The sequence below is a fragment of the Chiroxiphia lanceolata genome, chromosome Z (genome assembly GCF_009829145.1).
Source record: "Chiroxiphia lanceolata isolate bChiLan1 chromosome Z, bChiLan1.pri, whole genome shotgun sequence".
Classification (NCBI taxonomy): domain Eukaryota; kingdom Metazoa; phylum Chordata; class Aves; order Passeriformes; family Pipridae; genus Chiroxiphia; species Chiroxiphia lanceolata.
In genome coordinates, this window is record NC_045671.1 from 66,399,238 (window position 1) to 66,414,724 (window position 15,487).

Consider the following 15,487-nt stretch of genomic DNA (forward strand, 5'->3'; position numbering starts at 1 on the left):
GTGAGTTCTCCAATCCATGCTGCAAGTAAAACAATTAAAAATCTGCTTGTGAGCCTTGTGATGTAACTGGGTGAGACAAGCAGGCCATTGTGGATAGAAACTTTAAAGGTGTGCAGGGCAGCCAATAGCTCGAACAACAGCAGGCCAGGCAGGGAAGGCAATGTGGCAGTGACCCTTATCCCTGCATAGGCTGATGTCTTTAAATACCCTACAGACCAGAGGAAATGAACACCCAACTTCAAAAAGTAGTCCACTGCTAGGTTAACAGCAATTCTGCACCAGTGCATTACTACCTGGGGACAGGCACCAGCACCTCCAGCACCAAGGCTGTGATGGGCCTGGAAGCAATTCCTGGGAGAGTAGCTGAGAGCTTTTCTGCACAGCCTAAACCTGGGGACCCATCTGCAGGCTGGTTACAGGGCAGAAAAGCCATGAACCATGCAGATTCCCACCATAGATCACTGGCATCATGGAAGTCTAAGCACTGGAGTGCTGAACTGCATAAAAAAAAAGTGGATGAGATTTCACTGATGGAAATGAAGCATTGAGAGCCTCATAACATACAAATTAATGTTTCACAATAAGTCCCATTGGATAGCTTTCTCTTGACACAATCACTGCTTTTGATTAAGGTCTGCGGTGAATGAGGCAGTCTGTTCACTGAAACAGAGATTAACAATGGAGGTACTATTTGCACATAGAGCAGTAGTAGAGGATTACCCATTCTCATGGCATCTAAATGTTGTGCTAAGAAACAGGGTAAAAAACCACACCAACCTCTGTCTCCTTCACTGTGTTATCCTCGTGTTCAGTGTGAGCCCTGTTGGTTGGTGCAACTACTGAAGTAGATCCTACTGCAGGCTTAGTTGTATAGAATGGTTTGAACCACTTGCAAAGAGGCAAAAAAAGACAACTTTTTAAAACAGAAATAGTATTGCAGTACCTGATGTGACGTGTAATTTAGCTCTGTGCTCTGACTTTCATTAGGAGGCAGGGATACATTTACTATCTGCCCTCAGAAGCAGGAAAATATGTCAGGGAAACATCCATCCTGACTGTGCCATATCATAAGTGATCTGCTTTGGTTTGGCCAGTGGCAGCCTTGGAAGAAATTAAGTGTTATATTCTTAAATTGCGACTGCTGTTTTTATTTAGCATGTTAACTTGCTGCAGGAAAATTGAGAAATCAGAAAGCAAAGTATGAGTACAAACATTTTTTGAAAAATAGGCAATATCCGATTTTTCATTGAAAAGTAGTTAAAAACAGGTAATCAGTCATGTTCAGGCATAAAGATAAGCAAAGTATTATGGACAAACATAGTCTACCATTAGGGTGGAGCAAAGGAATTTCTGATGCTTTTCTCTGCATCTTCACTCTTTGAGCAAAACATACAGGTATAGGCAGTATAAACTATGGAATTCTTTCCAAGAAGCGTGTTTTTTAATGCTTTCTATAATGTGCTAGATGCTTTTTATGGCTATGATTAAATGTTTTCTTTTCATATGGGTGTCAATTTACACTCTTTGAAGAAATTATTTCATCAGCAGTTCTTCTGGCATGAATATGTAAATGGATAATCACAGGAGAGAATGAAATCCTGGAAAGTTAAGAATTTCAGGTTGAAAACAAGTTTTTCTATCATTTCTCATACTTTAGAGAGATCAGTGAGATTTATTTTCAGATGCTTTCTTCTCCTCCTCCATCTCCATATAAGTAGGAAGCAGGAAAGAATAATGAGCGTTTGCTCTTAGCTCCTGCACTGAATCTGGCTCCACTTTCCTCTCAGTTCTGGAAAAAAGAGTTTGGCACAATCTTCTATTATGAATGAATGAGTTGTCCAAGGGTAAAAATCGTATTTGGCAAATAAGGCCTAAATAAGCATTGAATTGAACATCAGCACAAGGTGTCAGCACACAGATGAATGACACCTAAGGAAAGTGAAATACTCCCTGCTGCTGTCCTTGTGTCTTTCATTATTAATGTGGTAGCTTTTATTTGTTATTAGAGCAAGACTTTACTGCTCCATTTTAGTACTATTATTATCCACAGGGACTCCAGAGGTCATATACAAATGCAGAGCCTTTGCTAAGTTAGTAAGACACATCTGGATGTTTTTTCTGATCAGAAATCAGGAATCAGAGATACAGGAAGAAGAACACTGTCCTCAAACCCGGGTGCTCAGAGGTTTACGGTAAGTTTTGTACATAATTTTGTGCAATAAGTCCCTCACTGCAAGGTAAAACATCATCTGAGCAGTCTGTAAAAGGGAAAAGTGACAGTATGCCTTGGCTGGTGTAAGTCACAACAGCTCCTCTAAAAGCAAAGTAGCTACAACAGTGTGGATCTTATCAAGTTGAACTATAGACTTTGAGTTTTCAGCTGATGCAAAAATAGTCAATATTTGTTGAATTAATTACTATGAGACTTCTCCTTAGTTTATGGCTAGTATGGAGGTGAAGAAGGACACAACTAATGAAGTATCTAGGCCTCTACCAACCCAGATTAAGACAGCCTTTGAGATTAGAGACTGCACTGATTTCAGCTGCCTTGCTAAAGGTAGGTCACAAAGGTTCCCTCTTCTCCCTGACTTTGGGATTAACTGATGCCTGAAAATTACTGCTTCTTAAAGGGAAAAGGCACAGGATTTTTCAAGTTTGTATGCTTTCGTTAGCTTGCAGAAACAGCACATCACTTTGGTTAAATGTGCAAAATTATGCAGTCCTTGTAAGATATTCTGAAATACCAGCTGTCCTAACCCATGATGCACACATCATTACAGAGAACTTTGAATGTGAAGTTGTACCTTCATTGCAGCAAAAATGTAAAGCAAAATGTTATTGTTTCTCCCTGCTATTTAAGTGGAGTAACTCCTGAATTGTGAGCTATAAAAAAGAAATTCATCATCACTTTACTTCTTAGAAGGGAGAGAACCTATTGGAACAGGGCCCATGAGAAGTGGGTAAACCAAGTTCCAAATGTCAGGGCAACTACAAATGATTACTAGTCATAGAATCATAGAATCAACCAGGTAGAAAAAGACCTCTGAGATCATCAAGTCCAACCCTTGATCCAACTCCACTGTGGTTACCAGACCATGGCACTGAGTGCCACATCCAGTCTCATCTTGAAAACCTCCAGGGACGGTGAATCCACCACTTCCCTGAGCAGCCCATTCCAATGGCTGATTACTCTCTCTGTAAAAAATTTCTTCCTAATATCCAACCTAAACCTCCCCAGGCACTGCTTTAAGACCATGCCCTCTTGTCCTACAGCTGGTTGCCTGAGAGAAGAGACCAATGCCCATGTGGCCACAACCTCCTGTCAGGGAGTTGTAGAGAGTGATGAGGTCTCCCCTGAGCCTCCTCTTCTCCAGGCTGAACAGCCCCAGCTCCCTCAGCCTCTCCTCATAGGACTTGTGCTCCAGTCCCTTCACCAGCCTTGTTGCTCTTCTGTGGACCTGCTCCAGCCCCTCAATGTCCTTCCTGAACTGAGGAGCCCAGAGCTGGACACAGCACTCCAGGTGTGGCCTCACCAGCGTTGAGTACAGGGGAAGAATCACTTCCCTGGACCTGTTGGCCACACTGTTCCTGGTCCAGGCCAGGATGCCATTGGCCTTCTTGGCCACCTGGGCACACTGCTGGGTCATGTTCAGCTTCCTGTCAATCCAGACTCCCAGGTCCCTTTCTGCCTGGCTGCTCTCCAGCCACTCTGTCCCCAGCCTGTAGCACTGCAGGTGGTTATTGTGGCCAAAGTGCAGGACCCGACACTTGGCCTTGTTGAACCTCATCCTGTTGGAATGAGCCCAACTCTCCAGCCTGTCCAGGTCCCTCTGCAGAGCCCTCCTGCCTTTCAGCAGATCAACATGCCCCCCAAACTTGGTGTCATCTGCAAAATGGTACACTCAATCCCCTCACCAGATCATCAATAAAGATATTAAACAGAACTGATAAAGATATTAAACAGAACAGTAGAGGGAATGTAAGGGTAGTGCTGTACAAATGCTTGAGGCTGTTACATTTACAAGTCACCAAATGCATGCAGAGAGCATGTAGTAGGAAACAGATCCCTCTCAGGTGGGGGTTAGTGACTGTGTGCAAGTTCTTTAGGCAGGTACAGCAGCAAAGTGAAAGCAGGTACCTTGGACTAGCCACATGGTAGATGGTAGAGCAGCCTGGGCTCCAGAGTTTGTTTTTTCTACCAACTTTCTGCATTATTTTCTCCCCTTTCATCCTTTTTCAGCTGTATAAGATGAGTAACATTTTCTGTCAGAGTCCTGAGCTCAGTAAGGGAGTGCTAGTGCAATTGCAATACAAACTGTGAACAGTACAGGTCCAGGTTAACTAAGATTATTATACATTGCAGATACACAAAAGGTTTAAAGAATATTTGGAATACGGGTTGTTTTCAGGTGAGCATTCCCAGGGATCTAGTCCGGGTTAAAGTTGTCTACACCATTCCAAATATGCAGATAAATACACTGGTGGTCATCCAAAACTTCTGCATTTACTGCAAGTTATACAACGTCGAAAGGGACAAGAACATTCCTTACACTTCTATGATGTGAACAGTTTGTCTTTCTAATGCTCAGCACAGCAACCATAAGAGATTACAGCAACTGGCCAAAGATTACTCACTTTGGAAGAAATTCTCCAAAAGCACTATGTAGCCTGGCATTGAAGGCACGGTGAGGACAGTCAAGTGACAACAGTTTTGCTTGTCTCAGACAAGGTACATAATCCCATCCTCAAGTACCTTTTCTTCAGTTCCTCTGTCAGAGTCAAACAAGTGCTTTTATTCTGCAAGAGAACTGTACTGTTCCTTGACAGTGTGAATTTCTATTCAGGAGCAAGATCAGGATCCGAGCCCCCAGGTCAGTGCCCTCTTACTAGTAGCGAATGATACCGCGCCTCCGCTTAACCCCGTTTAACCAGTAGATGGCAGAACTGAAATCTCTGTTTTGCTACTGAAATTGAAATTCAATAAACATTACGGTAATTGTGTGAAGACTTATTTTAAAATAGAAAATTAAGTAAATCAGTGCTAAGACTGGAAGAAAATTATAATATATTTGTTAAAATATGCCAACCACATAATTTCCTTTAGAGGATGCACAATCATCTAATTAAAGAGGGAGATGCAGCAGGTCACTTAGGTCAATAACCAGAACCCACTCTGGTTTTTCTGAGATGTCTTCTGAGACATGTTACACTACGTCTTTTCAGACTTGCACTACTGTTGCACAGCAACAATTCAACAGAGCTTAAAACAGTCGTGACTGACAATGAAATCCGAGCATGAACTCCTTTGTGAGCCGCCAAACGAATTTATTTTCCCATAGTCAGGACAAGCTGTAGGCCATAACCTGCAGGCTATCACACTGGTTCTCACACTCATTCACAGATGGCTTCCTGGAGTGAAACACTTTTACCAAGTGCTGAATTAATTTGAATATATAAATTCATATCATGCTCTGTAGAACATACTACATTAAATGATGTACCCTTAGGTGCTGCTTATGGGGACACAGCACTCCAGAACAAACTTCACCAGGCATTTTCATTATACTGTAGAGAGCCAGGAAAAGCAGGAGGATACAGGCAGACACTTCTATGGGATGACCACTTCAAAGGATAAACAGCTCTGGGTCCTCTAGGCTGACAATTCCATTTTATTGCCTCCCCCTCATCTCTGTCCTAGCTCAGTTAGAGACTGATTGCAGCAATCCTGTGACTGCAGCAATCGTGTAATTGCTGCAACTTCAGTGATCAGCTGAGACTTCATGGAGGATTGCCACAACACAGAAGTCTACTGCCATATGTTAAGCCTTTATTGGCTGTAATAAGCTGAAAGCTGCCCCTTGGGAATTTAAAGTGTTTGTAACTTCTTGATAGATCAGAAAGAGTGAAATATGTTTAGAGAAAAAAAAATGAAGTCAGATAGGAATTAAACAGACATTATATGCTCCCTGGACTTCCAGGGCACTGGTGAATAATCTTACAGAACATTCTAGAAGGAATCTGAGCTTAGACTGAGCTTCTTGTAAATGGATTTCAGTAAGATAGAAAGGACAAAGGACTGACACATAGTTCCTCATCTGCTGTGAAATAATTCAATGAAAAACCCTAAAAGCAGGAAGTCACGAGTACTGGGATGTTCATGACTGCAGTTGTTATTCCTATCTGAGTCCATCTTCACTGCAAGAACTGAAAATAATTGTCTTTAGCCCTGATTTAGCCCAAGAAAACTCTTGGACACCCTTGCAATCTGATTCTAAAACCAAGAACCCATTTCAGTAAACATCTTCCTCACAAACAATGGGTCTAATGTAGTTCTCACGTTCTAACAGACTTGGGAGAGAGGCAAATGCTAAAACAAACTTTAAGTTATTGTAAACTCATCCCCACTGGGAAGAAGGACAGCCTCAAATACTCATAATGTAAGTGTCAGCCTGCAATAACCTTCAGACAGCATTACCATAAACCCTTGAACAATCAGCCTGTCTTGCAATCCCCTGATGGCCTCTGTGTCCTTATACAGAACCAGCAGAGGCTGAAGCAGTTTTGCCTCTCTTTCTGTTACATAAAATCTTCTCTCCTACCCCTCAACCTCAGAGGCCTTCCCTCCCCACAGAACAGAAAATACAAACCTTGCAGATATGCAGCGATAGAAGTCAGCCCTGATGTATGGATTTCCCATTTCTGTTGCTGACCTGTGATTTCACTAATCTTTGGTTTTTGCCCAGAAGACTATAGGTTAATCAGATTTATCAGGTTAATAAGCAATTCCTTTGGTATGTAAGTATGAAGGATGTTATTCATGATTCAAAACTTACTGACAGATGTGGGCCTTGGTTCTGTTAGAAAAAACAACAAAAATATCACAATCCTTTTTTTTTTTTTTAAAGGAAGTGACCCAAAGAGTTATTATAGGACTTTATATCACAAAGAGGAACACAGTTGAAATGCTTTTATTACTATTAATTAAAAATATACAAAAATTAAAAAAATCTATCAAATAATGAAATATCTGCAGTTCTAAGGAAAGCACTAAGAGGTTTTAGAAATTCTTTGGTTTTTCAGACCATCAGAGTCATCTACTAACTTGGGGTGTCCTGTAGAAAATATGGGCCTTCACCTTCAACAGCCAAACTACACACATGACTTTGTTCTACCAAACTTAATTTTGTGAACCTCTCTGGCCAAAGATGTGAAAAGAATATTATTAATGAATGTCCAGTTCCATGTTAACCATGTGTTAAAGCAAATCCTATGTTCTAAAAACTAATTCAGTTCTAAAAGGAGAATAAAAAAAAAAGTGCATTTGAGTTAGAGCATGTGGTATTTGTGCTGAACAGAAAACAGGTCAACCTGGAAAAGATTTTGAACGATAACTCAAAAGTACTGTATGTTGTAGATTACAGGCCATTTAGAGGTATCAAGTCAGAGAATAGCAGGTTTAACTACAAGGGGCCCCAGAAGTCTTAACTGTTCCAGTAAAATCAGTAGCAGATGTGCCAAAGCCAGGATTCAGTATTTAGTTAAAAAAAAAAATCCTACACAATCTATCTTGTTGTCCAGACCATGGGGTCTTTACCACTGATTTCTCCTGGTCTGCCAGTTCCAGCTAGACAGTGTGTGTTGGCAGGAGAATCTGCCAGCAGAGGTTGGTGTGCAGGAATGCAACCCACAAACAACCAGGAGAGACGTTGTGGGCATTTTTTGTGTTTTATCCTTCTTTCCAAGTAGAGCTCAGTACTTCCATTTTCACTCTTTGCATCAGTTTGCTCACCTGAGACTTGCTCCTCTGCAGCAAAGTCAGCAATCAACTCAGTTTGCTCTTAGCCTAAGTTTTCTTCAGGTAAAAACAAAGCATTACTGGTCTTTTCCTTAATTCTCATTGGTTAGCACGTCCCCTAGCCACTGCTTTCCAAGAGCTCCCCCAGACTTGTAACACATTTACATTCCTTCCATGCAACTCCCCTTTACTATGTATGCAATTATTTTCCTAGAATTACATGGTTTTTAGTTTACTTTGTTGCTAAGGAAACTTTCCCGTTTGACCATCCAGAAGCCACTCTGGCAGTCACACTTGCACCACGTGAGTTGGGACTAAGGTCCTTTTGCAGTGGCTGGCTCCAGTGAGCCCATGGGTGCCCCGCTTGACTCCCTACACACCCTACTCTTACACAATCAGACCAGGTTTCCTCACCAGATCAACCCCACCTTTCCCACACCAGAAGCCTCTGGATTCTTAAAATACTTTAATTATAGTGCAGCAACAAAATAACAACTCAAGCTGGGTGCTTTCTAGGAGAGACTGTGAGCAAAGCAAACCCTGGGTTTACCTGCACAGTCTAAAAGTCTGTGTGAAAGTCTGGGGTCTTCAGCTGACTTGTCAGCTCCTGCTGTGTCTCTCAGTGTCTGGTCACCTGCCTGGCCCACAGGTCACTGTGTCCTTTTTTATGCAAAGGGTCAGGCACCACCTGCAGCTGCACATCGAGCTACTTGCACTGAATGTACTCAACATTATTCAGGCCCAAACTGTACATCATTCTACTGGGGACACACTGGACACTGATAAACACTCCACAGCACTCAACCACGGGAGTGATGTAAATTAGGTTCTCTAGGAATGTCCTGTACTCTGACATTGTTCTTCAGTATTGACATCACGATATTGATCTTGACCAGTTTGTAAGTAAAAAGCTGGTTTTGCCAACAGCCAGGCCAGTCAGGCCAGTGAGCTTCTCCCCCAGCCCCAAGAAGCAATGTCAGGTCCCACTCCTATTGCACTGATGCAAGGATGAGGATGCAGTCCTGTGTGTGTGTCCTGAGCAACACCTGTTGTCTTTCAGGCTCAGGCCATATGAACAGTGGCTGAGGTCACTTGGTCTGTTCAGCCTGGAGAAGAGAAGACTGAGGGGAGACCTCATCACAGTCTACAGCTTTGTCGTGAGAGGAAGAGGAGGGGCAGACACTGATCTCTTTTCTGGTGACCAGTGACAGGACCTGAGGAAATGGCCTGAAGTTGTGCCAGGGGAGGTTTAGGTTGGATATTAGAAAGAGGTTCTTCACCCAGAGGGTTCTTGGGTGCTGGAACAGGCTCCCCAGGGGAGTGGTCACAGCACCAAGCCCGACGGAGTTCAAGAAGCATTTGGACAATGATCTCGGGCACATTGTGTGACTCCTGGGAACGGTCCTGTGCAGGGCCAGGACTCAATGACCCTTGTCAGTCCCTTCCAACTCAGCATACTCTGTGATTCTCTGACCCCTGGACTCTGAAGCCAGAGCAAGCTCACGGGCTCGGAGCACGTGGCACCTCCCGCACACCGCAGCCCGCACAGGGAACAGCACAGCCCGCGCCCCGCAGCCCATGTTACAGCGCCCGTCCCTGAGCTGGCTCTGCCCGCAGCAGATCTGACCTTGACCTCGGTGCCACTCCCCTGCCCACCCTGCCCTCTGCACTGACAGCTCTTCCTCTCCTCCTCCCACATCCAGGGAGGGGCGCCGGTCGAGGAAGGCAGCGGTCCGCTGAGGGGCGATCCGGGGCCGGGGCTGCGGGCAGGAAGGGGAAGCTCGCCCGCTCCGCGCCCCCGCCGTCCGGCTGCCTGCCTGCCTGCCTGCCTGGCTGGCTGGCTGCCCTCCCTCGCTTCCCGCCTCCCGCTCCAGCGGCTGGCGGCCATCCCGCCGCGGCTCCGGCCTTGGGGCGCGGGGCGGGGCCCGCGCGCCACCGCCCCTTCCCTGCCTGCGCCCGGCGGCCCCTGACGGCGAGCGGCGGCGGTCTGGTGCTCCTCGCTCCCGGTGAGTGCGGGCCCGGCCGCCCCGCTGCGCTCCCGCCCGGTGCCGGCGGCTCGGGCGCCTGGGAGCCGCGTCCCTGGCACCCCATTGCCCGGCGGTCCCGGAGAGAGGTGGCGGGGAGGGGGCGTCCCTCGGGGCAGAGCGGGGCCGGGTGCGGGCCGGGCTGGGTGCGGGCCCGGGCGGAGGGCGGGGACCGGCGGCTGGCAGGGCCCGGCGGCTCCCGCGGCGGGCGCTGGAAAGGGTCGCTGTGTTCTGCGGGGGGAAGGCGGAGCGGCCCCTGAGGCACCATCTCGGAGCGGCGGCAGCAGCAGCCGTGCGGGCCCCCCGCGGCTCCGGGCCCCGGCCGGCAGAAGTCGGGTCTCTCCAACGCCCGGCTTTGGGCCGGCTCACACAGGTACCGGGATCGGCTTTGGCAGAGCGGAAAGAGAGGAGTAGATGTAGCTTGATGACATGACCGGGCGTGGAAGAGAAGTTGTGCTGCTCTGTCCTCATCTGAGTGGATTTTCCTGCTGGAACAACTCGAGCCTTGTCTGCTGGTATTTCGGTAGTATCTAAGTAGTAGAGGATAGTGCATAGTGCACGTAGAAAGCACACAGCAACCCCGCTATGTTGCAAAAACCCCAACAGATCTGCAACATAAGTGAGAGAGGGAAGGGATGGAAGAAACTTATTGGAAAGTGAAGCCTAGAAAGTGTCAGGTTTTAAGTATTTTGGGAGAGAAAATCGTCTGTTTTGATGCAGATTCATGGTACAGACAGCAGGTGCTCCATAATAGCTATGGAGGTTGTAGCCCAGATTGCAGCTATTTGCCTTTTAGTCTAACCTGACTGAGGACCGTGGCTGTGGAGATGCCTGGTTTCGGAATCGAGATCAGGTGTATGTTTGGATTGGTTCCGTGTATCTTTCACCACATTGCCATGTTTCATAACACCACCATAGTTCCGTTTTATTTTTTAACTGAAGGTTGTACTTTGCTATTTAGTTTCCACCCCTAAAGCTAGTGGGAGGGGGAGGAGGAAGACGGAGAGGTCTGGACTTCGGTATTCTTTAGTATCAGCAGGAAACCTGGTCTAAAACAGAGGATTCTCTCTCCAAACAATTGGAATTGAATTAATATCTCTGAGCACTCAGTGCTGTTGCTATTGTTCAGACTAGCTCTATCAATCCACAATACCTAAGTAAAGGAAGACCACCACAGAGAAATATTAACAGTGGAATGTTTATTTAGTATTGCTTTGCTTAAAAGTGATTGTGCTCCATCAGAATGTCCTAATAAACTTCTGGGGATTGTTACTGCTTCAAAGAAAGTAAGAGGAATGTAATGGACACAGAGTGGGAAATGCAGCTGATTCTTGTGCCCTCCAGGATCTGTATGGTGTGTGAGGAATTATTTGAAAAATTATCAATATTTTACTTATCTTGAATCTTGTAAGATAGAGGAAATGCCTGAAGAAGCCAGAAATATGAAGAAGTCTGATCATTAAGCTGTGCTTTGCAGACTGTATCATACAGACTACTGCTGAACTGAAAAAACTGTAGGGCTTTCAAGCTGCATTTTTTTGTCATATCACATTTGTAATTTAGCATCTTTTTTTCTCTCTGGTTCCTTTTGGCCCGAGGATGATACGCTCCAACTTTGATACTACTCAATGAAGTTTTTATATTAATGGTGGAAGAGCTGAAACAATAAATGTAGAAAATTAGAGAAGAAACCATATTTGAACAGTAAGAAATGCAACAAATCTCTTTCACTAAGTGTTTTCCAACGTAGACTGTCACAGTAGGATTTTACCACTTAAGAGCTGGAAATTTTCTCCCTCCCTGCAGTAACAATCCACTTAAACTAACTGGAAAGATATGATTTGAAGAGTGGTTCCTTTCCATCTTTTTAAATACAGAGGAGGCAGAGAGTCTACTCCATTTGTGTGAAAAGGAGGTAAGATTTTTTCAGGGTTCTTGCCTTCAGTCCTGCCTTAGGGATTGGTTAGTTCTCTATGTATTTGGTGCTTCCTTGGAGGAATTGGGACATCCCACATTTGTAGGGTCAGGACTTGTGAAAGGGGGTGTTTAGTTTTCGTTGTTTGGGGTTTTTTTTCCCCTCTATCTTTTTTGTGTGAAAACTGCTCCAAAAAAGTTGAATTAAAAGTGTTTTTTGGAAACTTAATTTGCCTCCCCATGGAGCCTGGCCAGTAAACCCTGCTAACAGTTACTTTGAATTTATGAAATTGTATCAGATACACGCTTGTTCTGCTTACAGACTGAAGCCATTGGTGTTTGAAAGCTGGATTCGTCTAGTGTGAATAGTTCAATAGCTACTGAGATTGAAAGCTACAGTTTTTGGTGTGAGAAAATTATCTGTATTTCCAGGCCACAAATTCACGATTTGTCTTGAAATGGTGTGGAAAGTTAGGACTTCTTCCCTACAATGTCATACTATTTCATACATCCCCTCATCAGTTCTTTATCCTGAAAAGACTCTTTCTACCTGCCTATCTCTGATAGCTCTGAAACAGTTCAGATGGCAAGCTGCAGAAAAAGGAGGTTTAAAGGTGCAGGGACTGGTGTAATGGTAATGGCATGAATAGCGAGCTGCTTCACAATACTCTCCTTTTGTTTCCCCTTCCCATGCACCTTTGCAGTGTTTCTTCACCCCTCACATGAGTCTTTTGAAACTAACAGACCAATACTGAGATGTCTTTTAATCTGCCTACTGAAATTGAACCCAAATTTCAGAGCAAACCTTTGTGCACAGTTATAGCACTCTCTGTATTCCAAATTTCTTGCAGTTGCTTCCATGCTGTTTCTGTTGTTTGTTTGTTGTTTTTTTTTAACTAACACTGAAAGCTAGTTCTTTGTTAAAACTGGTCCAAGCTGCATATTTGTTAATGAACAGTCTGAGGCTACTGACATAGGGTAAAAGAGAAGCAAGTTTGTACAGGGATAGGAAGTAGGTTAAAGTTCAAAGTTACTCTTTCAGGCTTCATTTTTCGATGTTGGTAGTCTCCAGATAAGATTCCCTGTATTCTCAGGCATATCACTACTCATTTTTCTGCAGCAAAAAGGAAAATTAATCTCTGCTTTTAACTGGGACATTCAGTGGTGAGTCTGCTGACACAACACCCCCTTAACACTTACACCTCCTTAATTATGATCTGGATTTTGTTAAGACTAGATTGCATTCCAGAGGCTGTCAAGGATGTGTGCTTGCCTGGGTTACCAAAAGCATGGTGAGATCTGTAGAAGTGTTTTGACTGTCCCTCTAAGCCATAAGTGCACAATAACTGCTAAAGTGAGGGAGGAGGTAGGGTTTGGTTTTCTGGAGGGATGAATTGCATGAGTTTAATATCTACATCTTGGAACTGGGCATGCATCTAAACTTCCAGCTTGCTTGGAGCTGGAGTTACTTTAAGACCTAAAGGTTTGATTTTACAAGCTTGATCTCTGAATTGAATTTTCAGTCCCTACATGTGCAATGCAGCACTGCTAACAAAGTGAAATTGTCAAAGTGCTTATGACAGCCTGTGAAATACATGAATTACAGGAATATGCAATTAGTAAGTAACCTGTCCAGTGCATTGGAAGTGTTGTGCATTATGGCTCTGAATAAGTAAGTATTTCAGCATTGCAGTTTTGGCTATCAGGAGAAAGCAGTAAAGTCTGCAACCCTGTTTCTTCAGTGTGAGTGAATGAGTTCCTCTTGAGCATTAGAGTTGAAATGGGCTCCCTGAAACTTTGCCTAGAGATTGTTTAAAAAAACCTCCTTTATGTATTACTGCATTTTCTTCCAGTGTGGAATAATGGTGTAGTTTATACCAGCAGAACAGTTGCTCAGTCATCAAATTGTTAAAGGACTTCTTTTTAAGGATCTGCATGTAATGATCTACATGTAATGAAGAAACACAAAGATTCTTTCTCTGATCTCTCTTAGCACTGAAATCTCATCACACAACAGTGTATAGTTTTTGCATAGTGGCCTCACCTGTCACAGGTAGAGTAAGCGTTAAATGGTAAGAGCTTCACTGAATCAAAAGAAACCTGTGTTTATTGCAACGGTAGTTGCACTCATCTGTTCTTTGCACATCCAGAAGTAATTATAGCATTTTATAATTTTGTAAAACAAGACTCTACCTGTTCTAGTAGTGGTGTTGAAGTCTATCCAAATGCTCGGGACATGTGTGGGTTTAGGGTTTTCGTGGCTTTTTGGTGGTTTTTTTTCCCATTTTTTTGTGGGTGGGGGTTTTTGTTGTAGTGTCTTTGTCCATTGGTACATTGGCCCGTCGGTACATTTCCCCTGGGTAACAGAAGCATTTTTCTTAGGCAACTTGGATATTTAAACTAAAAATATTTTCTACAAATATACAAATATATTTATTAGGGTTTTTTTCCCAAACTGAACTGAATTATGGGTGGATTTACTTACCAAAATTTTACTCCTGCAGACATCTGAGTAGTACTGGAGAGGATGCCTTTCCATATCAAAAATGCAGACTTCTGTCAACATGCTTAACCTGTGTGTTTTCCTTCCTTGGTTTTCAGGGAAGGTAGGCATACACAGAGCAATCTCCTAGCAGTTCTCTTGCTAGGAGATCTTTGTTCATGGCTAAGCCGTTTGTAACCTCTGTAAACTGGAAGTAGTCATCAGTCATTATTTTTAACGAAGGCCCATTGCTGAGTAGAGTGTGAAACTGTGAGAAGAGCTGTGTAAGTTTTGGAGGCTCAGGGGAACTGAGCAATAGCCCTTAATTTGAGAAGTGCTGTTCAGATATATGTAACTGCTAGTAGTGTCACGAAGTGCATGCTCAATATTGTGATGATGAATTTACAGCTCAGTAACCCACTGCTCTGCTGCAGCTTCCTTTAGATTTTTTTAGTTACTTTCTGCTTTTTAGAGGTGCTTGTTGCATACTTGGCAGCTAAGTGCAGATATGTGTACATACATACACACACGATGTCAGTCAGTTGAGTGGACAAAACCAAAGGAAACAACTTGAGGGAGCAGGAATGATAGTTGCAATGGAAAGTGGTAAGATCAGATTCAGGATGGGTGGAAAATGTTCCATATGTCCTCTGCCTTATCACCAGGCAGTCCTACCAGCTCACCTCTTGTTTTCCCAGTTTTCAATCGGAAGCTTCAGCACAGAAACATCATATTTTGTCATATTTCTTCCCAAGTTTCCTGCAAGTACCAGCAAGTCTGAGCCTTCCCCTTTTTCTTGATGACTGATAGAATAGCATCTTTTCTTTGGCTGAGTGTAACCTTTTTAGCATTTCTAGTGTCTGGTAGAGTGTTCAAATTAAACTGCTTCTTTGCTGAGTGTGCACTTCCCAGTGGTGGTCAAGAATTTACTCACATTTCAGGAAAAAGAGCATTGATTACTTGAAATCTGTTTTAGTTAAGCTATTAGGAGTTTAGTTTTATGAAGAAGTGTTTAAAATTAACCTCTTCCTGTTAATAATGTAGGCACCCTCTCATAATTTGAAAGACAGCAGCTAAGAAACCAAAGATGGAATAGAAAAGGCAGTTGAACATGTTACCTTTCCCCAAGTGTGATAAATAGAAACCCAGAGTCGGGTGATTTCCAATTAGAATTTATTATATGATAAAAGCAAATTCAGCACTGGGTGATCAGGCAGGGGTTTCAACAACTCCCAACACCTGTCACACCCAAAGAAGGCAGTTGTTCTACAT

At 43.7% G+C, this 15,487-nt stretch overlaps 2 protein-coding genes across 3 annotated transcripts in view; one reads left to right on the top strand and one right to left on the bottom strand.

The window, feature by feature from the left end:
- DGKQ (diacylglycerol kinase theta) overlaps positions 1-10,372 on the bottom strand; it is a 104,301-nt gene extending 93,929 nt beyond the window's left edge. The window contains exon 1 of the mRNA XM_032676713.1: positions 9,493-10,372. Coding sequence (XP_032532604.1) covers positions 9,493-10,372 — 880 coding nt within the window. The remainder of the gene's footprint in view (positions 1-9,492) is intronic.
- Positions 9,697-15,487, top strand: part of ACO1 (aconitase 1) — a 36,365-nt gene continuing 30,574 nt past the window's right edge. The window contains exon 1 of one of the 2 annotated variants that reach the window (XM_032675052.1): positions 9,697-9,801. The gene's annotated coding sequence lies outside the window, so the exon portion shown is untranslated. Of the gene's footprint in view, positions 9,802-10,071; positions 10,193-15,487 lie in introns of those variants that run through there. The other variant, XM_032675053.1, reaches the window with a different exon arrangement.